Source organism: Stylophora pistillata, chromosome 12 (assembly GCF_964205215.1).
Source record: "Stylophora pistillata chromosome 12, jaStyPist1.2, whole genome shotgun sequence".
Lineage (NCBI taxonomy): Eukaryota > Metazoa > Cnidaria > Anthozoa > Scleractinia > Pocilloporidae > Stylophora > Stylophora pistillata.
The window spans coordinates 216,634-241,045 of NC_142530.1; the positions used below are offsets into that span (position 1 = coordinate 216,634).

General features: G+C 40.0%; 1 protein-coding gene across 5 annotated transcripts in view; it reads left to right on the forward strand.

The window, feature by feature from the left end:
- LOC111327439 (transformation/transcription domain-associated protein) overlaps window positions 1-24,412 on the forward strand; it is a 64,516-nt gene that overhangs the window by 19,304 nt on the left and 20,800 nt on the right. For 3 of the 5 annotated variants that reach the window (XM_022931625.2, XM_088739923.1, XM_088739924.1), the window contains exons 25-76: window positions 721-817; window positions 1,369-1,463; window positions 1,912-2,020; window positions 2,615-2,671; window positions 2,772-2,859; window positions 3,317-3,395; window positions 3,895-3,984; window positions 4,110-4,220; window positions 4,356-4,445; window positions 5,398-5,523; window positions 6,094-6,164; window positions 6,281-6,384; window positions 6,610-6,733; window positions 6,836-6,983; window positions 7,614-7,699; window positions 7,818-7,929; window positions 8,516-8,596; window positions 9,278-9,376; window positions 9,710-9,784; window positions 10,309-10,335; window positions 10,701-10,748; window positions 10,863-10,949; window positions 11,509-11,605; window positions 12,063-12,127; window positions 12,417-12,473; window positions 12,857-12,961; window positions 13,051-13,116; window positions 13,643-13,732; window positions 14,266-14,394; window positions 15,232-15,345; window positions 15,733-15,825; window positions 15,992-16,062; window positions 16,181-16,229; window positions 16,408-16,464; window positions 16,549-16,616; window positions 16,712-16,823; window positions 17,238-17,327; window positions 17,814-17,978; window positions 18,351-18,433; window positions 18,903-18,972; window positions 19,164-19,247; window positions 19,667-19,774; window positions 20,444-20,517; window positions 21,017-21,116; window positions 21,580-21,684; window positions 21,955-21,996; window positions 22,087-22,158; window positions 22,617-22,721; window positions 22,942-23,041; window positions 23,273-23,319; window positions 23,434-23,508; window positions 24,011-24,088. In XM_022931625.2, the coding sequence (XP_022787360.2) occupies window positions 721-817; window positions 1,369-1,463; window positions 1,912-2,020; window positions 2,615-2,671; window positions 2,772-2,859; window positions 3,317-3,395; window positions 3,895-3,984; window positions 4,110-4,220; window positions 4,356-4,445; window positions 5,398-5,523; window positions 6,094-6,164; window positions 6,281-6,384; window positions 6,610-6,733; window positions 6,836-6,983; window positions 7,614-7,699; window positions 7,818-7,929; window positions 8,516-8,596; window positions 9,278-9,376; window positions 9,710-9,784; window positions 10,309-10,335; window positions 10,701-10,748; window positions 10,863-10,949; window positions 11,509-11,605; window positions 12,063-12,127; window positions 12,417-12,473; window positions 12,857-12,961; window positions 13,051-13,116; window positions 13,643-13,732; window positions 14,266-14,394; window positions 15,232-15,345; window positions 15,733-15,825; window positions 15,992-16,062; window positions 16,181-16,229; window positions 16,408-16,464; window positions 16,549-16,616; window positions 16,712-16,823; window positions 17,238-17,327; window positions 17,814-17,978; window positions 18,351-18,433; window positions 18,903-18,972; window positions 19,164-19,247; window positions 19,667-19,774; window positions 20,444-20,517; window positions 21,017-21,116; window positions 21,580-21,684; window positions 21,955-21,996; window positions 22,087-22,158; window positions 22,617-22,721; window positions 22,942-23,041; window positions 23,273-23,319; window positions 23,434-23,508; window positions 24,011-24,088 (4,575 nt within the window). Of the gene's footprint in view, window positions 1-720; window positions 818-1,368; window positions 1,464-1,911; window positions 2,021-2,614; window positions 2,672-2,771; window positions 2,860-3,316; window positions 3,396-3,894; window positions 3,985-4,109; window positions 4,221-4,355; window positions 4,446-5,397; window positions 5,524-6,093; window positions 6,165-6,280; window positions 6,385-6,609; window positions 6,734-6,835; window positions 6,984-7,613; window positions 7,700-7,817; window positions 7,930-8,515; window positions 8,597-9,277; window positions 9,377-9,709; window positions 9,785-10,308; window positions 10,336-10,700; window positions 10,749-10,862; window positions 10,950-11,508; window positions 11,606-12,062; window positions 12,128-12,416; window positions 12,474-12,856; window positions 12,962-13,050; window positions 13,117-13,642; window positions 13,733-14,265; window positions 14,395-15,231; window positions 15,346-15,732; window positions 15,826-15,991; window positions 16,063-16,180; window positions 16,230-16,407; window positions 16,465-16,548; window positions 16,617-16,711; window positions 16,824-17,237; window positions 17,328-17,813; window positions 17,979-18,350; window positions 18,434-18,902; window positions 18,973-19,163; window positions 19,248-19,666; window positions 19,775-20,443; window positions 20,518-21,016; window positions 21,117-21,579; window positions 21,685-21,951; window positions 21,997-22,086; window positions 22,159-22,616; window positions 22,722-22,941; window positions 23,042-23,272; window positions 23,320-23,433; window positions 23,509-24,010; window positions 24,089-24,412 lie in introns of all 5 variants that reach the window. The other 2 variants (XM_088739922.1, XM_022931624.2) reach the window with 1 other exon arrangement.

Sequence of the window (24,412 nt, forward strand, 5' to 3'; positions counted from 1 at the left end):
GCCATTACAATAAATGGAGCTTAAATATCAACCTATTTACAAAGGTGTTCATAAAGCGCTGTGTATTAATTTTCGGCCACGCGTAGCCTTTTTTCCTAAGGTTGTGTACATATGTCTTTTGGACAGGAATGATGTCCTTCAGGGGGTGGCAATCCGTTGAGTTTAGTTTCTTCAAAATGTTTTGGTCTTGTTTGTTTAAAAGGTTCTTGATAAAAACTGGAAATGAAATAAAACCGCGTTTATGACATCGGTCTTAAAAAATTTTGTACAACCGTAAGATCGGACTCAGATCCCCCACAGACTGAAAGTGCATAGCTAAAATTAGCCAAAACAATGGATATAAAAAGAGAATTGGAGAATTGGAGAATGTGAATGACAGCATGCATTGTTCAGCTCCCCCACCCTCCCCCCCACCCCTTCTCTTTGTAATCCATACTTTCAGAACTGGCTGTGGTACTCTAGCCTTTTGATTCCTATGATACAATTCTTTGGTGCAACATAGTTCTTTTTAGGTTATTTACAGTTGTCATTCTGAGAAAATGTTTTTTAATCAAGCGATATCTCTTAGATGACAATTGTCTTTTTTCTCATCACATCTCTGGCAGAGATGTATAGATATTGTAAGGAGAAATCAGTTTCTGGTGACTCCTTGGAGTTAAAGGGTAAACTCACATTTCTCCTTCTTCTTCCCTTTTTTTTTTTTTTTTTTTTTTTTTTCAGATCATCCCTAACTCATTTCTGGCCAACCCCAACACCTCAGCCACTTTTGCTACAATCCTTGTACGATTCCTCCTCGACAGACTGGATGAAATGGGAAGTAAGTTGTTCTTGTACAATCAAGAAGAAAACAAAAACAAATGCAAGAATTTTAAAGATGTTTTTCATCTTGTCATGAGTGTGGGACAAAGAAAAATGTCTGAGTCCCCATTAGGAATGGAACCTCTGCATACCATTACTCTACCACTGAGTCAAAGAGACTCTCTGGTGAGCAAGGCCCATTACCAAGCTCGTACCTGTATATGACATGTATGGGATTGCAGAATTGGGTGGTCTTAGGTTTGATTCCTCTCGGGGACTTAGAATTTTCTTCTTTGTCCCAGGCTTGTAATGAGATGAAAAACATCTTTCTCTATTTCTTTACCAGGTTCAAAACTTACCACCTTTTTTATTTTTGTGAATTATGGTGATCAGCTGCTTACAAGTAGAAAATTAATCCTGGGTCTGAAATTCAGTCTTTCTTCCAATTCTATGTAGTACTAGTTTCAAATTAATTGTTGTACATTACAGCACCCAAAAAACTAAAGGAAAAAGAATGAATCAGTGAAGGATAAAACTTAACAATGCTTTCATGAAATTATTCTTTCTTAGCCAACATGGAGCGCTCTAACTTGTATCTGAAGTTGTTCAAGTTGGTGTTTGGTTCAGTGTCTTTGTTCGCTTCTGAAAATGAACAGATGTTGAAGGTGAGAAGAAATTGTGAATTCTCATTAATTTTAACAAAAACTCTGCTCTCATGAGTATGTGTAGCATTAAATAACTTCACCAGTGCCTGAGTTTCCAATCATTTTGGTCACCATAAGGAGTAGAGAAATTTTGATTTGTGGCAAAAGTTGCCAGTGAACGTGCCAACCTGCATTTAGCAGTCATGAAGCCAGCTTGAATGTTCTTATTACCAAGTGTTCATAGTCTAAAATCAAAGTAAAATAAACATGTTGATAAAATGAAATAATATTGCAGTGTCCTTTTTCATTTTTTTTGCTTGCCACTAAAATTTATCTCTAGTGACAATTTTGTGATAATTACAAGTTGTCAAATGGGGACTTTGAAAAATGTTGTGTTCAGCATCCTGTTTACCAGCAGTTCCATAACTTCTACACTGAATTCCTGAATTGTATTTATTTTTCTTTGTAGCCTCACTTACATGAGATTGTGAACCGTTCCATGGAACTTGCCTGCACCTCTAAGGAGCCATACAATTACTTCCTGTTATTGAGAGCACTGTTCAGGTCCATAGGAGGAGGTACACATCACAATCCTTCAAACTGATAATAAAATTAATACATGTATCAATTTCAATTTTTTATGACTCTCAGAATTAAATTTTGCAGTTGTACGGTGAATATTCGTAGGGTCTTGACCTTACTTTAAACCCTGTTGTGTTGTCTCATTGACAAAAAGATTCCATGTCAGCCTGCTGTACATCAATTCTTTAGTAGATCACAGATCATATCAAAATATGTTAAGTACAAGGAAGTAGGGCATGAGGTACACCTTAGTGTGTCACCTATGTTGTTACCACATTTTGACATCTCCTGTTGTCTCTACTGAACAGACCCATAGCATCATGGAATCTGCCAGTATTTGTTTACATTAGAAAGAAGCAAAATGTTCTTAAGGGTTATGCCATCCAAGCATCTGTTCTCCACTAGTTTACAAGTCAAAACCTATCAAAATTTGTGCACAATATTAATTCTGCTTTTTATATAACTACTGTTGGAAAAACCTTTATTACAGTGTTTATGATGATGATAAAATGATTCTGATTTGTATATCAGTTTGCAAAAGTGCTGTGCAAAAGGTGAATTGTTTTTTTTTTTATTATTATTATTATTAGGAAGTCATGACTTGCTGTATCAGGAGTTTTTGCCACTCTTACCAAATCTTCTTCAAGGTCAGTTTATCTTGTAACCTAAGATTCATTTTCACTGTGGTTTTTGCAACCTTGCAAGCTTTAAAAGCTTCTTTTTCTTCGACTTGTTCTACTTTTTAAGGTCTGAACAACCTTCAGAGTGGAATCCATCGTCAATACATGAAAGATCTGTTTGTGGAACTGTGCCTCACAGTACCTGTCAGACTGAGGTAGAACAGAAAACTCACTTACTAATTTTGTTGCTCAGTAAACACTTTTGGGATTGTAAATTGTAGTGAGGGAGTGTTCAATTCTCTGATCATGTGTCAAAGCCACTTGGTGAGATCAGATGAAGCCCAAAGTACATACAAAATTGTACCAGAGAGGTGGGAGGTGGTACTGAGAGTGACAAAAAATGAAGGGGAACGGGGTCCAGCAAAAATGTTATTTCTTCCAATCCTGACCCCCCCCTCTTTTTTTATCAGTCTGTTTGCAATAGGCTTTCCTCAATCTTACGTATCCTATATACAGTAGTGGCTTCAAATCATGATAGGAATATTTTGAACTTGCCTCCTGGAAAAATTAATATGCCTGCTATGTGCACCACCAGCATATTTCCTTAATTGAATGATCACTTTGACCCTTTTTCTTCTTATTCTTATGATTTCTTCCTATTTGTTGTTTCAGCTCACTTCTGCCTTACCTACCCATGCTGATGGATCCTTTAGTGTCTGCTCTGAATGGATCTCAGACCCTTGTCAGTCAGGTACTAAACTTCTTATTTATAATAGTTAAGGAAAGTTCAACTATGTGACAAAAGTAATGTGGAATTGTTTTAGTTTTTGCCGTACTTCACATATGTATTTGGTCAAGAAAAGTTGTGGTACCTGTCATCCATTAAGTACAGAACTATAACTATTTGTGCCAATGTCTGGCAATGTTAACCCTTTGCTCCTAGTATTAATTCCCTTTTCCCTGATTGGTAATCTATGTGCAGTGTACATCAATCAGAGAACAAAATTTGGTGGGGAAGAAAATATTCTTGGGAAGAAAATATTTTTTGGGAAGAAAATTTATGTAGTACAGTCATGTGACTGTATCTTTTGAGTGAAAATATTCTCAGTAACAATTCATAATACAAAGATTGGTATGCATTTTGGATTAAGATTGCTCCTGAAGATTCATAGTTGAGCATGCAACCTAACATAACACAATTGTTTTAAAATTACATTATGTTAAGTGGAAGATGTTTGTGCAATCATCAGGGCCTAAGAACTTTGGAGCTGTGTGTTGACAATCTTCAGCCAGATTTTCTGTATGACCATATTCAACCAGTGAGGGCTGAGCTTTTTCAGGTGTGTTCATTATCACTGATATTGTTTTTTTGGTAATTTTCTTTCTTGGTTGAGGAATCTTTCTGCTGACTTTGTCCTCCATGAATGTCAAGAGGTTTGAATAATCTAACTTTTGATTTTTCCAGGCTCTGTGGAAAACACTGCGGAATCCACATGACAGCATTGCCCATGTTGCCTTCAGGGTTTTGGGTAAATTTGGGGGCGGGAATCGGAGAATGCTGAAGGAACCCCAAAAGGTTAGTTTGTTTCACAGATTTCTTTGCTCGCCAAAAGTTGCACTATGCAGCTCAAAGTTTTCTGATTGATCTTCTGTTTACTCACCTGACACTTTCAAAGAAGTATTGAAAAAAATTTTGTTCTCTTTCTTCCAGCTAAAATACAACAACACTGAAACAAAGGGACCCTGTCTGTCAATATTTTACCCAGAAAATACCAATCCTGTTTCACTTCCTGTGACAGCTGTAAGTGTTTTAGCATTCATTTTTGGCGAAGAAGTAGCTGCCTATTTCAATCCTGTTAAGTTAGAGTATGCAATTTCTATATGATTATTAAGGTTCATCCTTGACTGTGTTGTTTTGCCTTTCACTGCTTTGTGATTGGTCCAGAAAGCCAGTGTCACCCTCTTGACCAATCAGATACAAAACTACGTAGTAAAAGCAATTCAACTGCCTCCCGGTCAGCTCAATGGATAGAGCGCTGGACTGTTGAGCAGGAGGTTGAGGGTTCGAGCCCCAGCCGGACCAACACTCAGGGTCTTAAAATAATTGAGAATAATTTGCTGCCTTTCTATAACATCAAGAAATGCAGGGGTTTCATTAATGTTTTCTGCAGGAGGGCAACTGGTTTTCACAGGCAGGCAAAACTCTTTGAACTGAACTTCTTTATAAGATAAACTTTCCTCCAGATGGTCAAATCAGGTGGGCAAAGCCGTCCTCACAACCGGTCAATTTTCCCGGTGCCTGGCCCTTAATGAAACCCCTGGAAATGGTTAGATAATATAGTCTTCTCGGATAGGGACGAATAAATGGAGGTCCCGTCTCCTGCAGGGTTGGAGTAGGAGACGTTAATGTCCCACACACGAGATTACTGTGTGATGGATGTCCTCCCCTGGGGTGGGATGGGTGGGTTTATTGGGCCCGCAGTGATCGGCGCAAGCTGTTGTGGTGTCCCTGCCGGTTGGCGAAGCTAAATAAAATAAAATGAAAATAAAATAAAGTTGCAACTTGCCCTATCATGTTTGCCCACACTTTATGCAACGTGCTTGTCTTTGAGTTCTCGTTGCTCTCTTGGGAAATATTTCTTTACTCTGGTTGGCGGCTGTAATTACTTGGTTTTGGTTTTACAACACTCAATCAAAGTGCTGTCTGTTTACTTTGGCATGAAATGATTTGTTGATATCGTTGTTTGTGATAGGTAATCGAAAGAGCATTAACGGTACTGAAAACCCTTCCTCCCAATATGGCGGTACTTCCTCAGCAGTCACCTATGCAGATTGACCACACTGTATTCTACAGGAAGCAGGCTTGGTTGGTTGTACAGGTAATTCATGTGTACAACTTATCTACAGCTTACCAAACACGAGTACACGGGTACACGGGTACACGAGTAGCTTTTCATCCATACTCTAGTCCACAGAGAGTCCTATCACTTGTCAATCGGTTAGATCTCAAAAATTTGTGAAATACATTGAATCTGTATTCTGCTCTAACTTTTCATAATATTCTTTCCTTTTTTCCTTTCTTCCCTTACCTGCCCTTTCCTTTCCCTTTTCTTTTTCTTATTCTTCTTTTCCCAACCCCGTTTTTTCCTCTCTTCTTTTGGCCTCTCCTTCCTTTCCTTCCCCTCTCTTTCCTTCTCTTCTTTTGGCCTCTCCTGCCTTTCCTTCCCCTCTCTTTTCCTCTCTTCTTTTGGCCTCTCCTTCCTTTCCTTCCTCTCTCTTTTCTTCTCTTCTTTTACTTTCTCTTCTCAATCCATTCCTTTCTCTTCCCTCTTCTGTAATCACATTTATTCAACAAATATAAATACAAACTACCTTAGATCAGTTGCTAGGTAAGTGTTGCTTTCCAGAGGGCTTCCCGTCTGACATTATCATCTCTTTTTTTGTTGCAGTCTTTTCTTATAGCCATGATGTCCCTTGAAGACACTGAAGCGATATTTCATCAAGTCCTGCAACACAAGAGGTATGAGACCACCAAACTTTTAACATAGGTTATTAAGTAAAACTTCATGTATGCCTTGGTTTCAGTTTTGCCGCGAAATATTCTCTTGTTCCTAATGTCAATTATTTTCCTCTCAGCTTTAGCAATGAAAAGCCTCCCATTTGTAACAAGACAGCTGTACCCCCCTGCCCGGATGAACCATCAAAGAAAGTGTTTGAACAGGCTATCACTGGTGCACTGTGTAAGTTGGCAAGCAGGGCATTATATCTAATCCAAACTAGTTTGAACAGTAATCACTTGTAATGTACAATAATCTTGTGACAAATTCAGAATCCAATCTACTGCCTAATGTATTGCTGTAAGAGTCCTGTTTGGCCGTCAGTTCTACCCCGTCCGTTTGATGGGGCGTGGAATCCTTACATGTAATTGAGATTAATGGTATTAAGTTTGTGTTTTTTCCCAATAGTATCTGGAACAATAAAAGAATTAAAGTCAGAGGCAGTTCCTTTTGTGTCACAAATTGTGCGACATTACACCATTGTGGGTGTGGTGCAACAGGCTGGACCCTGTCTGATCAAGCCTCAAGCAAGGTAACTAAAAACCCATCCTTAAAAGTGCATTGGGTGCATTTTTGCGAAAAAGAGCAATAAGAAAATGATTGATTGATTAATTCTTGCTCCTGGATCTTCAAGGAATCGCCGAGGAATTGACGTACATGCCATGGTAGATGCCATAGCAGCAGTGATGTCAATGGAGGATAAAGAATTTTACAAAGTTGGTGAATTAGCTGTGGCTGTCATGATTGAAACTGCAAGTGCAATAACTGGCGATCCATACAAGGTAAGTATTGTGGCAGAGAGAATAAAAACCAGAAGGATGGATAACCATCTAAGAAAGAGGACCCACTGGGCCTCTGTTCAGTGCAGGCAAAGTTTTATTTTTCTCGTGTTTTAGTCATTTCCCCGAAAAAGCGCCCCATTCTTAGATGGAGCACGTATTTCAGGCAACCCTTAGATGTATTTTTGCCCTTAGCTGCAGCCCTTTGTAGGGGAGGTATGTGGTACAGTTGTCAAATGTAGATGCTTTAAGGTTTTCCTAAAATTTACCTGACATTGCAGTCTTGCCAAACCAAAACTTATTAGTAGCGCTTCAGACTGCGCATTCTTTCTGAAATCTTTTGCGGGAAGATTTCAGACGAGTTGGAGAGAGGATTGCCGGGGTCTTGTACTAGTAATAGAGAGTGCTGGATCCCTTACAGACCTTTCGCGGGCTAACGTTGATCTGGGCCTCATATATCCCCGCGGGCAAAGAAACGTTTGTGTCGAAGCGCTAATAGTAAGGGCAGTTTTCAGGCTGCTTTTGCACTCCCTGGTACTTTTGTAGATGTTTGTGGGTTCTGAAACCGGCAGATTCTACTTGAAAATAAGCTTTTAGGCTAGTAACTGAGGTGGCAATCTTGTCATCTTGTAGGCTGCAAGGCTACCTTTGTTCGAATACCTTTCCGAAAAACTATGTGGATGTTGTTACGAGAGGGCGTGGTTTGCAAAGAATGGAGGGTAAGTTGCATACCTAACTTTAAAGCTTCAGTTTGATGATTCTGATAACTCTTGTACCTCGTAATCGGCAAAGTCCACAGGCACATCAAAGATATTTTTTTATTCGTTCATTGTTCAGTTGCACAGCTATCAACTTCCTCATGCAGAGAATGCCAGTTCAATGGATCATTGAGCATCAACTGAACTTCATTAACGCATTGTGTTTTGTAATGATGGACCTCACAAACGAGGTGAGTGGGTATTGCATAGCATGTCACATATTATGCACGGTTATCCTCACCTACTTGTAATCTATTCTTCTTCCACTTTGTTTGGAAGATTAGGGCACTGAACATCGTGAACGCGCAAATAAGCCCCCTCTCTAATAAGTCGTCCCCTCCCATTAACCCCTCTCTCATACGCTTCCCTCAAACAACCCCCTTCTCAAAGAAGCCCATCTCTTTTAAACCCCCTCTCTTACAAACCCCCCTCTCTTACAACCCTCCCACTCTAATCAGACCCTGTCTAATGAGTCCCCCTACCAATCAGATCCTGGCTCCGGTTGTTCAAAGGGCGGCTAACGCTATCCAACGGATAAATCGCTATCAAGCGGATAAGTGTTACTTAAACGTACTGCGCTATACACCGGATAGAGGTTTTTCCAGTTTATAGCGTTATCCACCCTTCGAACAACCGGGGCCTGATTGATAAGTTTTGCTATATTTTTAAAGGTATTGTTAGGAGATTTTTTTTCTTCCAGTACTTCTGGGTGTTAAGGCTAAAGAAGACCCCTTATTAGTTTGTAAGGTTTGTCTTTGGTTTTTTAATTGTCATTAGGTGTCGGCAGGTACAGTTGACAGAGCTAAACAGACACTAGAGGCTCTTCTTAAGCAGTGCAATGCCCCGCAAGCTGGAGAGGTAAGATAACAATATCTGTTCATTTATTACACGACTCGGGCAGTCAGAGGGCCAATAACTAAAATCAACCAATCAAAATGCTGTATTGCCGGTCAATATTCTCTCAGTATTGAACCGGGCACTGCCCCGAATGGTCCCGAATGATACCGCACTTGTATCCCTTTGAACTTCAGTCGTATGATAAATCTCTTATTAACCAAGCTTGCTCGGGACCGTACTGGAAGAATATCGGCCCTCGGTCTTTTTTGTACGGACCTCGCTGCGCTCGGTCCGTATTGTCAAGACCTCGGGCCTATATTCTCCCAGTACGGCCCTCGCGCTTGGTTAATAAGATATATATATATATTTATTCTCAGACATTATCTTTACAAAGAAGCTAACAGTCTGTTCAATAATAGATCACAGATTACGTCAAAATGTGATGAGAACTTAAAAGTGGCATGTGAGCAACCTAGTTCCCAGGGTCTCTCATCTTCCCGCCCCGTCACTGATGTTCTTACAAGATCTGTTACTAAACAGTTCCACGGCAACGTCAAATCTTTATTTGTAAATCAGACATTGTCCGTTCGGAGAAGCGAACATTTGAAATTTATATTGATGATGGTGATAACACTCGCTATGTAGTGTGTGCAACTGTTGATCAACGTTGGACTGAACTGGCCTACTTCGGTTTTGATTCAGGATCCAAATATTGCCACAGTGAGGGAAAAGGTTCTGCCCTCAGTCACTCAACATCTTGTAAAAGAAATTGTTTCACCAAACCAAACCATTCGGCAGCAGGTGAGTTTGTGTGTTGTCTGCACTTAGTCATTGAAGAGCTTTGATCTTACTAACTTTCTGCTACTACAGCTCTTTCTGGTAGCATAGCACAAGGCGAGAGGAAGAAACTGCTACCCCTCTCTACCCCCACTGTGAATGCTTGTGAATTAATGGTAACACTCCCCCGCCCCTCCCCCCCTCTTCCCAGCAATTCGTTTGGTTACTTAAAAAAATTTTGATGTCATTTTATCCTCTAAGGTCGAAATAGGCCCAAGAACGAAAAAAGTGTGGCAAATCTGAATGGGCAAGAAACCTATATATCTACAAAATTAACGATCACTTCTTTATTCCCAGGCTCAACATTCTGTCTCTGTGCTTGCCAAGATATACAACACATCTGTTCACAATATCATGCTTCCCCACAAAGGAGTAAGTTCAATTTGTGCCCCTTTGTACGTCTTTGTCATGAAATTCTAGTAAACTGAAGAAAGTGACCTAAATTTCCTAACGGATCACAACTGGCATGCGCCACTCGAGTCGAACAGCCAATAACATCACTGCAAACTGACCAACCAGTTTTCACGAACCAGACTCGTAACATTTGACTGACAAATAGCTCCTTTTTTTGACTCTCATGATGACTTCCGCTAAGGTATTCGAAATGTTGGTAATTATCACCAACAACAGCCTTTTTTAGGAAAAAATTTCCATATATGAAGTCCTCAATCATTGGTAAAAGGTAAACCAAAGTACCAAATCACAATCGAAGCCCAGTTTACTCCAAGACGCACATTTCAAATAACAACAAGAACAGATGACTTTTTACACCGAAATAAAAAGTCTGGCAATGCGCATTAGCAACGACAATCTAAGCGAGCCAGTCGATCGAAAAAGCGGTTTCTTTTTTTCCCCGTAATCATTTTTTTTTTTTTTTTTTCATTTTTTGTTTGTAGATTCTGGAAGATATGATTCCTCCAAAGGTAGGATTCATTAATGTAATACGGGGTTAAAGTGAAGTCAATGAACAGAGCGCATTCCCTTGATTGGTATAAGAACAAAACCAAAGTAGTCACGACGACCAATCAGATTGAAGTAAAATATTCAAGGAGCCAATGAGGACTAAAACTGAAACGAGAAAGCGCGAGAAACGCGACCGACCAAGTCGCGATCAGGTTTATTCTTACATCTGATTGGTTTAAAATTAATTTGAGTTTTCCGGACCAATCATTGAGCATAGTGAAGCAAAAACCAACGCAATCTTGGATTATTTTCGACACTCAATCAAAACTGTTTGATAACTGTGAAAGGTTATTATGAAGAGTATTTTTTTTTTTGTCATTCTTAGAAACATCTTCTGCGTCACCAGCCAGTCAACACACAGATTGCATTAATGGTATGACAGTTTCCAGTAACTCAATCCTGCTACTGCCAGAGGTTATCTTTTTTGTTTCAGACAAAAGTATATCATTTGTTCTAATGTTATCTTTCCGCATTTATTCCTTTGCAGGATGGTAACACGTTTTGTACGACACTGAATCCTCGTTTGTTCACCATGGACTTGAGCATTATAGAGCATAAGATATTCTTCCAAGAGGTACGAATTGTCATTAACGTTAAATTAATTTTCCTTTGAGTTCAGAGGGTTCCGTCTCATGGCGGACGGTTTCGTCCTATTTTAGACGGTTCCGTCCCACGTCGGACGGTTTCGTCTGATTTCAGATGGCTCCGTCTCCTGACAGACGGTTTCGTCTGATTTTAGACGGTTCCGTCCTATATCGGACGGTTTCGTCTGATTTCAGACAGTTCTGTCTCATGTCGGACGGTTTCGTCTAATTTTAGACGGTTCCGTCCTCTTTGGGACGGTTCCGTCTGGTTTCTGACATTCCTTCTTATTTCGGACGATTTCATCTGATGTATAACGCTTCTTTCCGTCCAAATTCGGACGGCTCCGACTCATTTCGAAGTTTTTCATCCAAATTTAGAACGGATTGCACATTTGTTAACCATGGACTCTGGTATTACTATACATCAAATGTCCTTCCAAGGGAAAAGACTTTATTTAACTATCGATTTTATTCGTACCCAGGGAATAGCAGGAAACGCTGTTTTTTTTTTTTTTGGGAGGATAACCTTTAACCTCTGTTTTCTTTCAGCTCCTTTCCCTGTGTGAAGCAGATGACGCACAACTTCTCAAACTGCCTTGTTATAAGACAGTCCAGTCTCTGACTCCTCTTAGGAAAAGTGCTCTGAGTAAGTTCCTTTACTCGCTTTATAGACACGCCTCTTTTCTATCCATTAAGTTCTTATTCAGTGAGCATCAGCAGATGTTGTTTTGTGGCGGACATTCTGTTTTGTAGCGGAACGACTTCACGGAAAGGAGAATATACTGAAAGCTTTTTACCTTCTTGCGAGACGAGAATTTGGACTACAGAGACGCCCGTCTTTCGAGACAAAACTCGTCTTGCAAAGGAGTGGTAACTTAGTTTTGAGCCGAAGGGTTCGAACATTATGGTGTGAATTGCTGGAAAACGTCATCTGTCAGAATCATTGCTTTCACAGGGATTGAGTTAGTATTTAAACCTGTGCTTGTCCTGCATTATTTTAACGCAGTAGAGGAAGGATTTGTATAGGTAAGACTGTCGCCTTCTCATTAAGGAAATAATTTATCACGATGAGGTTTAACATTTAGTCCTTACAAATTTTACAGATGCTCTAACCGCTTGCCATTATATCGTTCAAGCAAAGGACAAGATCTTCACTGTGTTATACAAGGTAAACAATTTACGGACCTTTAACTTTGACACCTTCAATCATTTCTTGTAAAATTGTCAAAGCAAACTTCGGTGTTCTTTTTGTGGCTGGAGTTGTAGCGTAGGCAACACATCTATGATTTGAGCATTTTAGAATTTCGTTTTTAGCAAAAAGAAAAAGATCTTTAGTAAACCAGTCTTTTTAAGTTTCCCCGCATTGTTTATATAAGTACATTTTCACATGCAACAAACGGAAGCACTTCAGTTCTCAAAGAGAGCTCTTGGCTAATAAATGTATTTTGTACATGCAGGCTTTGAACTCTCCCGTGACAGAAATTCAAGAAGCTGCCAAGGATGCAATGAAAAAGGTGGTATTTTTTTTCTGAAAATACTTGTGGTTGTGAGGTTGTTGTAGTATTCTTTGTTACGACAAACAAAGCGTACGTAGCTAACGCGGTTTTGTTTCATTCCTTTTAGATTGTGTATTTGTTATTGAAGTTTTGGAAAGTGCATCGGTGCATTAGTTCGTTTGTTTTATTTCTTACTTGAAAGTAAACAATCTAGTAGATATATCACCAACTGATAAAGCTCTTCATTGTTGAACAAATTCTCCTTGTCAGCACCTTGTGAAACGTATAGAAAACAGTATCGAGAAAATGCACACAGATGTTTGCGCGTAAAGGGTTAATGCACCGGTTCGGGACTGCTTGACAAACTAATCAAACGGATGTTTGTGTTTTTCCTTCATCAGTTCATGGCAGGAACTCAAGTAGACATGGAACAGGTCCACATGAACATAAGACCTCTGTTACTCAAGTTGGGAGACTACAGGAGTCTAAACCTACAACTTATACAGGTTAGACACCAACTTTATCAAAATACATTTCTTAAGTGGGAATTAAAAGTCTAATGGCGATACTTTCCCAAAACTTTTAATTGTTTCAGAGATTATCTCATTTGATGGAGCTTTTTCCTGGAAGTTTTAACGAGAAACTCTGTGAGCAGCTCTTGGTAAGTGTTCTCAGTTTCTCCCAGGAGTTAAAGTGTAAAGCAGCATGTCAACAAGTTAATCCCCAAAGCTGACGAAGTTACTGTGATAATTGTACGTTTGTTAGCGCAGCTTGCCACTCTCGCAGTCATTATACAGTGGTGGCTTTGGTTGCAATTTTTGTCCTAGTTTTGATGCTTTTCCTTGGAAAACTGGTCTGGGAAGCCACTTAGAGCAACTTTCAATTGAGTGTCTAGAATTCAAAACCAAAGTTATTAATCAAAACAAAGGTTACACTATCATCAGCCAACGAGAAATCAAAGTGAAAACGAGCAAGCTACTTAATGCGCGAGAAAACCGGAGTGACGAAATCGCAATTGGTTTTTAGTTTTGCGTCCGATTGGTTGAGGGGATGGCGCGAGTTTTCTGGACCAATCACAGAGCAAAGTGAGGTAAAACCAAAGCAATCCCGAATAACTTTTGACACTGAATTGAAAATTCCCCTTAATTGTTTAAACACTTTACTCATTGTGAGTTCTTCCTTGTCAGAGCCACTTAAGAAAGTGGATCGATGTTGTCACAGCTGGTACAACGCAGGCGCAGCAAGCCGCTGGAAAAACAAACCACAGTCCAGAAGATGTAAGTGAGGTTAACAAGGATTGCTTTAATTTTGTCACGTGTCTATTCATACGTCACTAAGGCATGCGCATCTGTGGTGTGACCAATACCGCTCAAAGGTAAGCTACAGGTGTCGTCGTGTCTTTCGAGAATCGCTTCCGATCAGTGATCGGAAAAATCCGATTCCTTACCGACACGCAGCTCACGTAACGAACTGATCTAAACAGGTGGATTGCAATCGAAGAAATTGCAGGAAAAGAAGCCTGACAAAAATGCAGGCTTTCACGGGTTGGAACCTGTACCTCTCAGATTTTAGTCGAGCACTGCCGCCAACTGAGCCGCAAAGCCACATGTAATTGGGAGAGGGGAAAATTTTGATGTGATCTTTGTTTCCCGGTAAGGATTTTGATAGCAGAGAAATGAGTGCGGTTCTGTGAAATGTCAAATGATCAACAAGCCTCGTTAACCCGCGGAACAAAACTCTTATCCAAAGGTTCTCATTTTGTAATGTAAAGAAAGCATGATGTTTCTTTATCTTATTGTTTTCTTGCCAGTTTGCCCAAGAATTGAAAATCTGTGCTTCGATCATCAATATGTTCTATCTAATTCCTGCTGCATCATCGAAGCTGATAGAACATCTTGTTACCTTGGTGCTGAAAGCCGAAAAAGCTCTTCTGATGGAGGTTAACAATAATTGGTTTTGGAGCCGTTTTCACCTGAGTGTCAAAAAACAAAACCAAAGTAATCCCAGCGACCAATCAAAACAAATGTTGACATTATCACCAGCCAATGAGAACTCACACTGAAAACAAGCATACTGCTTGAAGCGCGGGAAAACGCGTTTTTGTATCTGATTGGTATCTGATTGGTCGAGAGGTTTGACAGAATCGAAATATGGCGTCCAATTTTAATTACCATTGTTTTGGACTTACTAGCCTCGTCTTGACGTGGAAACACAAAAGGACTATCACATGTGTGAGGCTAGTAAGTCCAGAACAATGGCAATTCAAATTGGACGCCATATTTCGATTCGGTCAATGCTCTTTTGACACTCAATTGAAAATTGCACTATTTCGGAGTTATATAACAGTAAGACAACTCTCACTTTGTCTGAAGAGGCAACAGCGCTAAAATTATTTTGTAGGCGAATAGAAACCTTCCAAACTGTCATTGCTATATCGTCAAAAGAGAATTTGAAGTTTGTTGAATTGAGGGCGAAACTACACGGAAAACAGGTTCAAATGAAAAATGAGATTTTCCTATTATTTACCATAGTAACTTTTAAATAGTCGTAAACCTCAGAGTCAATTATGTCGCCCCAGGGCAGCTCATATCTGACATTTTCTCGTCAGACCCAGTTAATTCCACTTCTAAATTTCGGTTCAAATGATAAGCTTGCGCATTTTCCTTTCTTTAGCCGATTTTACGACAAAGCCGCTAATAGATGAATAATGCTGTTTACGGTTGAATAAAAACCAAATTTAACTTGTTAATTTGGATTATTTGTTGACACTGTGTAGGTTGGAAGCCCGTTGAGAAAGCCACTGTTGAAGTTCTTGATCCGTTATCCTAGCCAGACCGTGGATTATTTCTTGCTGCAGCTTGCAGGATCACAAATGAACCGTCTGTTGATGGTGAGTAACATTCACTAATATCAGTGTGCACATTCTCCGTATTCTTCTCTGTACATTTCCTCTGGTACTGACAAGGAGAATTCGTTTATCAATCAACGCTTCCTAAGTTGGCGATCAATTCCTTTATTCTCATATCTTAGTGAAAGATCCAGCAGTATTGCTGTATAGAGAAATTAGATGCTGGTGACTCTTAAAGATTAAATGAAATAAATAACATTTTGACCATCGCATGAAATACTAGTAAAAAAATCTAGTATCTGGGACGGGCGTGTTCCAATCCCGTCGAAGCCTGATATCTTTTCAGGTTTCTTTCGTACGATTTCTTTATTTGCAGCTGACTCGCTTACATGAATTTCTCTACTGATGTTTTCCTCTCTCTCTCCACAGTACATCTTGAGCCAAGACATCTCCAAACCTTTAAGACAAACTTTAGAAGCACATTCACTAAAACTAGTTAACAGTACTTTCAGCATTCCCCAGGTAGGCTCCCTCACTGAACCACTCAAATATCGATTGTAAACAAGTGTTCCTCAAAATAATTAGTGATTCTTCCAAGAGGTTCTTCCACTTGAAAGAAAAAAATTCCAAATCTTAGATAATACTGTAACTTCTATTTTACTAAGTCGTTAATGCAATGTTTTTTCAGCCCTTAGAGGATCAAGTTTCAGCTCTTCAGAACAAGATGGAGTTACAAAACCAAGGCATCAAGATCATCAGGTTTGACGCGTTTTGTGTTTTTCCTTTCATATTTTTCCATTCTCGTTTTCTTTATTTCGTGGGTTTTCACTAAGGAGGGTCTGTGAATCTTAATTCCTCGACAACTTAAATCAACCAGGTTGATGGTAAAGTTCAATGATTCATGGCTTCCAGAACACCCTGTTTTGGTGAGTATTACAATACACGTATAGCTCTGAAAAGACATTTTGGTGCTCCTTTCAATAATTGAACCTGGAAGGGAGGAAAACTCACCTTCAAACTTGTATTGATATCTTTTTAAAAGTTTTGAAGTTTTGTGCAAAAGTCATGTAGAAGTAATAGTTAAAGTCCTCTTTGCACTTGTAGATTGGCCATTTACGAGGAATATGGATATCTAACAGTTTTCAGGACAGACTTAAAAAGGTAGGGATATGTTTTTGTCGGGAGCTTTACGAAAACTGGAGTCTGTGTTCTCAACATTGTATGATTTCCAATTTTTTTTTCAAGGATGGAACACCAATTCATCGCTGGAGGGAACCAAAACTGTTGGCCAAATGTTTGTTGAACTACATCAAGTACGTCGGAATTGCATTTATGTCGTGTTTCTGGATGCAACTCTTTCTTCTTCCGTTTGAAAACCAAGCTTTGTTGATCGTCTCCTCCATTTTAGGCATAGACCTTCTGAGGTGGAATTACTCTTCCAGCTACTCCGTGTGTTCACCATTCGTCACGTTCCTGACTTCCATTTTCTGAGAAAATTTCTTGATGAAACAGTGGCCAAGGTAAGTAAGCTTTACTCCCCACTCTCCAGCTTCCTTTTGGAAGAAACTGAACTTTTATAAGCGTGTCTTAGTGTTAGAGGTAGGGGAGATTCCTGCCAGGGAGGCCTTTCAATGTGTTCGAAGGTAACCTGTTAATGTTATTTTCTCTGACGAAAGGCTAACGCTCGAAACGTCAGCTTAAAAAACTCTCTACCAATCTTCATCATCGACTCAGTTTATCGTAGGATTATCTCAGATTTACTAAGAGTACAGCCATAACTTCTCCCGTGTTATGAATATTGTTGCCATTAGAGTGAATGGTGTGGTGCCTTGCGATCAAAGGGTTTATTTCTTTTAAATAATCTATCTACCTATTTATTTATTTTATTTATTTCTTTCTTTTTGTCGTTTTCTTTTTACTCTTTTTTTCACTAGGGTTACACCGTGGAACAAAAGAGAACTGTTTTCTTCAAATTCGTGGAACTGTTTAAAGATCAGAGTTTTCCTCAGGAACTTAAAGCCAAGGTGCTTTTTATAACGAACTTAGTTCAACCTGAACGCCTTGAATAAGTTTTTTCTCTAGAAATCAGCAGTTTACGCCATTCTTTAAACGTTCACTCTTTGACTAAGTCCGTTCTTTTGTTCTGGACAAGTGTTGGTAAGAAGGCTGTAATTGTTCTATGGCTTGTTTTCACCGGTTTTAAATTGTACTTAAGACGTAGATGATGTCAGTTTTGACCGCTTGCGCTGTTGCACAAGGAAGGGGCGTGGTATGGCGATGACGTGATGTTGACCGCTTGCGCTGTTGCACAAGGAAGGGGCGTGGTATGGCGATGACGTGATGTTGACACGTAATTGTTGACACATGCGAACTTCGCGTGCTTACATGCTAAAGTTATCTGTCATCTGAAGGGAAGCTCTGTCTGGTCCATCAATTACCTAATTTTGTAGTTTGATATTGGTAGTCTGCTAGGCTGGTTACTCACTTCGATGCACTTGTTCATTTTTTAGGCCTTGCAGTATGCTTTGATTCCTATGTTTCAAGTGTCGTTTGAGCGGGGGGAGGGTGACAGTCTGATAGGCGGACCCCCCAGCCCTGAACAGGACAGTCATGAAAATGTTATCAGCGTTTTTGTTTGCAAAGTTGTGGATCCTGACAATCCCTTTGGAACATCTGTAAGTAATGAAATCCATTATGCTTTGATTAGAAGTTTGTTGATATCTAGTCTAGGTGAGGCCGTGATAGACAGCAAAAGATTTGTTTGTCATGCATGGGTGTGCAGGAAATGTTTCAACAGGAATCGTCTTCAGGACTAGTCTTATTTGGTCAATCAGGCTACAAGATAATCGTGCGGTTGTGCCAATAACGAAATTCTCTTTCAAAATTTGCTGAAACTTTGACCAAGCTTTAGCATGGTGTTGGTTATTATTAGCTGTTTTTGTTAAAAATGATCTTTTTAGTGTTGAGGGTTTTCAGTTCTTGGATCACAGCCATATTTTCAAGCCTACTACAATTGCAACTAGATTGCTATGTGTTTGTGATTGCAGGATGCTGTTCGTATTCTGTTGCTGCAATTCTCAGCATTGCTTGTTGAGCACGCCTCACAGCACATACATGACGCAGCGAACAAGTGGGTGAAATGATTTTAAACGGTGTTTGATTTTCATGTCGTACAGTATACAAGAATTATATTTTGATAATTTTAAGATAATGTTACAAGAAATAAGCTAATGGGAACATTCTACAGTGATACACATGTTAAGGAGTTGGGATGACTCAGGAGGGACAGCCCCCGCCTCCCACCGCTGTGGTCTGGGTTCGATTCCCAGACCCGGCATCACATGTGGCTTGAGTTTGTTGTTAGTTCTCGTTTTCGCTCCGAGGATTTTTCTCCTGGTACTCCGGTTTTCCTCCCTCCACCAAAACCAATATCCAAATTCCATACCGACCTGGAAACAGTGGACACTTGTGGATTGTCCACTGCTAAATTCCCGTCATCATCATTATTATTATTATTTTCATTATTATATATCACGAAATTCTTGCGAGGCCAAAAGTATTCTTGTGAATTGTTTTTTTTTCTTTTCATTTGTTTTTAGGCGGCAAGGCGTGAAATTACGTCGTTTGATGACATTTGCTTGGCCCTGTCTTTTGCCCAAACAGTGTGTGGTAAGATACCAATATTTTAATTTCGCAGTGATTTTTCTCCATGTAGGATCGACAGAAGAACTGATATTCACCTGCAGATATAAAGTAAATTCTTTTCCATCACAATCACGTTTCTATTGTTGGTTTTTTTTTTTAATTTGTTTCTGACTCTCTGGATCGTTATTTGACTGATCTCCTATTTTCGGTTTTAGGACCCATCCACAAAGTACCATGGTCATCTACTATTGGCTCACATCATTGCCAAGTTTGCTATCCACAAGAGAATCGTCTTACAGGTACAACATGACTAGAACACAAGAAAAGGTGTTGTGGTACATTGACGAAGTTGAAGGGCTGTTGAGAGGTCGCAAAAAGGCGCAAGGGCGTGGCTTGTGGGCGGGAGAAGGGTCCGAAGAGCTTTTGACCCCATTTTATTTTGGAAGAGTAATACAGTGTAGCTTATAACATTGACGCAAGTAGGCATGCCCTTACTGCTAGCGAGGTTCTTTTGTGGGACCCTAGACTGAAAAATACTGTTAACATCTCTGTACATGCTTGATTTATGTAGAGCTGTATAGCGAGGAAGAGTGAAATAGATTATTGCACAACGCTACACAGTGACAAACGTGATATAATGTCAACTTTCAAACCACTTAAAAGGACAGACTCATACAGAAGTGAATATTTCTAATGATCACAGTTACTGTTCTGTTAGGTTTTCCACAGCTTACTGAAGGCTCATGCAGTCGAGGCTCGCGGTGTTGTGAGGCAGGCTTTGGACATTTTGACGCCTGCCATGCCGGCAAGAATGGAGGATGGAAATGTAAGTATTTACTTTTAACTACGATTTTATTGTAGGGGGAAAAAATAGGTGGGATCAGCTTAAGACCTTGCTAGTCTATCTGACCGGAGCTTATTCAGGTTTCTGTTGGAGGAAGCTACAAGAAATATTACTATTTCCCTTAAATGATCGCTAGGTCTCCTCTGGCCCTCCCCCCGCCCCGAGTATTTCTGTGAGGGGAGGGGGGGGGGGAGAGAAAGGCACTGTGTACATTAAGTGTCTTGCCCACGAACACAACACAATGATTTGGTCTGGCCTTAAAACCTGACTTTCCGACTTTGTCCAAGGCTGATTAACGTTAATCCAGGGTTAGATTTTTATCCGGGTTTCTTTTATCCCTTTGTCAAAAGCCTTTCTCAGATAATTTTCTCCATTATTTGTAGTGTATTCAATCATCAAATTATAGACCAAAATAATTGTACTGAATTTTTTTTTATAGCCTTAAGATCTAAAATCAGATTTCACACTAACCTTGGGTTATCTTCGTTCAGTTCTGAACAACCCGGCCCAGTGCGCTAACCCCCATGCAACCGCGCCCCATACAGATAATCAGTAGTTTGAGAATCAGACGGTGTATCAAATGTTCAACGGTCTGATATCGAATTTTCTCTTTCGACTTGTTCTAAAACAAAGGGTTTTATTCCTTTTTAGGCGATGCTGACTCACTGGACGAAGAAAATCATCGTTGAAGAAGGTCACACTGTGGCCCAATTGGTTCACATGCTGTACGTTCAACATCTCTTGTGCTTAGTCTAGTCAGATGAAAAGATTGCTGATGCTCCGGTGGTCTTAATTAGAAAAAGGAGCTTGGTTAGAAAACCCACAAAAATCAAAATGGAAAACAGCGGTGCTGAAGTCTCCGACTCCTCCCCAATCCTCTCTCTTCTTTTAAACATTAACAAGGGAAGCGCGCGCGAGGTGCACCCGTGTGGGAGGATGGGAAGGGAAACACGCTCCAGCGTACAATTGCGGTGGTGGAGTGGAAATTGTGTAAATGACCTGTCGCACGCCGCGATGCTGGCGTTTTAGAGACGTGCAATATCAGTAGCACGCCTGGAGAGTCACAGTTTGGAGAGAGGAGGAAAAATTTTCTAAGCTCTCGAGCTTGTCAAAAAAAAAAGTAATAACTGAACAAACGAAAACATTACATGCAGTATCATAGACTTGTTTAGCTTATAGAGTAGTATTGGAGTCGGATCCCAAACAAAATATGTTTTCCAACAGGACGTTATTGGTTCGTCACTATCGGGTGTACTATCCTGTAAGAATCCATCTGATTCAACACATGGTTAGCGCTATGCAGAGGCTAGGATTTACCACCAGTGTAAGTGAAGGAAATCTAGATTTTATGATACCTTTGTTGAATTATTTCCCTTGGTCTTGAGAAAATAAATTTAACATAACCTTAGCCCTAACCCAGTTCTAGAGGATTTCTCTTTTTTCTGATGCGCTCTTTGATTGGTCAGAAAATCCCACTCCACCAATTGTGGCGACCAATGGAACGTGCTATGTCCAGCTGTAGAAACTCTCACGCCAATGCGCTCTTTGTTTGGTTAAAAGATCACATGCTACCCATTGTGGCGGCCAATGAAGCGTGAGAGGTGATATAATCTTGACCTCATCGCCTTCCTTTTTTCTGTGCTGGGCCCCTTTTGCGATTAATGGCTTTTCCTTCGTATTGGTTCATTGTGTTTGTTTGTCCCAGTGGCGTTTTCCCTATGACAATCAGTCAGAAATTCTTCTATTAAATCTGTTGTAAGACCCAAATGTTTTTTGCACCGTTTAAGGCGTCCATTGAACACCGTAAACTTGCAGTGGATTTGGCAGAGGTGATCTTAAAATGGGAGCTGCAACGAATTAAAGACGATCAGGAGCAAACAACAAGCACAGAGGTATAGCATGTTGTACCAAGAACGGATCGTGTTGTTGGAAGAATCTTGGTTTCAGTCAAGCTGTAAAAATACCCACAGGTCTGATGAGAAAAGAGGGGTTCCAAACCCCCTCGACCTTTCCTCTTGGTTCTGGGACTGTTCTGTGGTTTAAGTAGAAATAGATCTGTTTTTCTCGTGTATCAAAAACTGATCCAGATGCTGCCCGGAACCAACAGTTCACTACAAAAAGACTTTATCTTGACTTATTTTAATGTTTTGCCGTTTCAGCAGGCGACGGAATCGTCCAGTTCATCCACGACAACAGCTTCGCAGGTAAAGTTACTGCTAAAAGTATTTGATTTTGTTGTAGCTGGTGAGTAAAACTTTGAGTTTCCCTATTTATTTGTTTTTCTCCTTTGTCAGGTGGGAGGTGTGAAGCGACCTTCTGAAGATACTCCCACACAAGAAACAAAGAGAACGAGATCCATGTCCCAGGTTAGTAACATGTTGCTTTGTTTTCGTGTTGTCATAGCAATTGTTTATTGAATGTAATTCTTGATTCCATTGGTTTTACTACCTTACGCTCTGTGATTGGTCTAGAAACTCGCGCCACCTTTTTAACCAATCAGATTCAAAACGTGAACCATTGGCGTCTTGGAAACGCGTACTTTGCCACGCTGAGATCTGGCTGCTTTTGTTTGCTTTAAGTTTTTCACTTGCCTCTCTTGACGCCTTGTAATTTTTACGAAGGGTTAAAACAACTCTCAATCAAAAAGCGGGACAATTACAGTATTGATTAAAATTTTCGAATTTATAGATAGGACTATGACTATATTTCGTTTGGACATTTAGGTTGTGATTTCATATTTCCAGGTTCAGCGACTGCCAGTTATTTGAATTTGATTAGCAGGTATTCCACACAATTCAATCACGTGTTGTCTGTTTGTGTTTAGAGCACGGCTTCAAGGGTAGCAGTTCAAGAGAGTCAAATCAAATCTCCACTGGAGAAGCATCACGCTGATGCTGTCGTCAACTTCCTTCTTAGAATTGCCTGCCAGGTAAAACCTTGAGTGTAAGTAGGTAAATCAGCAAAATATCAAGGAAATCTAGGGAGGGGGGAAGCCCTTCGATAAACAAGCATCCCATTTAGGGTGCATAGCCTTACTCTTGGTTTGTAAGCTTACTTAACGTCGTTTTTAACTCAAAGAATGGCTGAAAGCAATTTCCGAATTTTTGTTTGCATTTGAGTTTATCTGTTTCGTCTGTCTGTCGTCCCAGGTGAATGAGCCATCGACCACCATGGGATCCCCGGGTGAAACTCTTTCCCGCCGATGTGTAGCCCTACTGAAAACTGCATTGAGACCAGATGTGTGGCCAGGTGAGTGACAAGGGGTGGAGCTTATACAATTTGAATGTCATGAGGTGGAGAATGTTGAGCTTAAGTGTCAAGCAATGAAACTTAGAAATTTAAATTGAGAGGAGGCTGAAAATGAAAATCAATTTTGAGTGACACTTTTGTAACATAAGGCTTTCATTTAACATAGGGCAAAGTATATAGAATTGAAGTGACATGTAGGAGAAAATGTTAACCGTTTTTTCTGTGTTGTAGGCACTGACCTGCGGGTTGGATGGTTAGACAAGATCTTAGTTACTGTGGTAAGCACTATAATATATTTCCTTAATCAGTAAGCCTTTGTTTGCTGGTATTTTTTACCAGGCTTCAGACAATTTTTTGCGTTTTCACTGTTGATCTCCTTGTATTTTTTGTAGGATCAAACACCTGCCGCCAATTATGCCAACGTGTGTACAGCCATTGAGATATTAACTTATCTACTGTCAGTACTGGTAAGTGAAAAAAATTTTTGTATGAGTTATAATGATACCATGTTCTGTTTGTCAGCAGTTCGTTGCTTAGTAACCAGATGTTATAGAGTTAACAAGTCGATAGTTGTTTAGCGTGCTCTGTACTCTTATCGACAGCGATATTCGTCATCATAGTGGCCATAATGTTGTAGGCTCACGAGGTGCAGCCGAGTGAGTCCGCATTCAATTTTGACCATTATAATGACTAATATCGTTGTCGATAAGAGTACAGACCACACCAAACCACTGTCGGGTTTTTTTTTTTTTACCACATTATCGACGTCAAATAAATCGATTCTTTTAGTGCATGGCACATTGCTTGACACGTTGACGCGAGCAGCGTTGTCTGGCAAATTGGCCGTTCAGATTGCGATATTACAGCCAATTGTGGTAAGACTAGAATTCTGTCCAGTGATTGGCCGACTCATGGTTGCTCATTGGTTCTCCATGAAGTCGTCTTGTTTACATTTTCTTGGTCTTTCAGCCGCAGCAGACCATCCTGACTCTATTCAAACCTCTTCAAAGAGGGATTGCTACATGTATGACCTGTCAGAACACTAAGGTACTTGTTTTTCAGTTTCCTGTGTTTGTATAAAGTGCACTGTTCAGTGTTCTACCTGCTCTGTAATCTTGTATATAAGAGTGAGTGATTGAGCGAGTGAGTACGTGCGTGCGTGCGTGCGTATCTGTGTAAAAGGGTGATTGGGTGAACAGGTGAGTTGGTGAGAGGGTTTTCGCAAATACGCAGGTGCGTAATGCGTTCGTGAATCATATTGTGAAGACAGGGAGTGGGGAATAGAAATGAGAAGTGGAATTGGGAAAAGGAAAATGAAAATGTAAATGTAGAATGTGAAATGGGAAATGCGGAATTCCTATCAATGTTGAT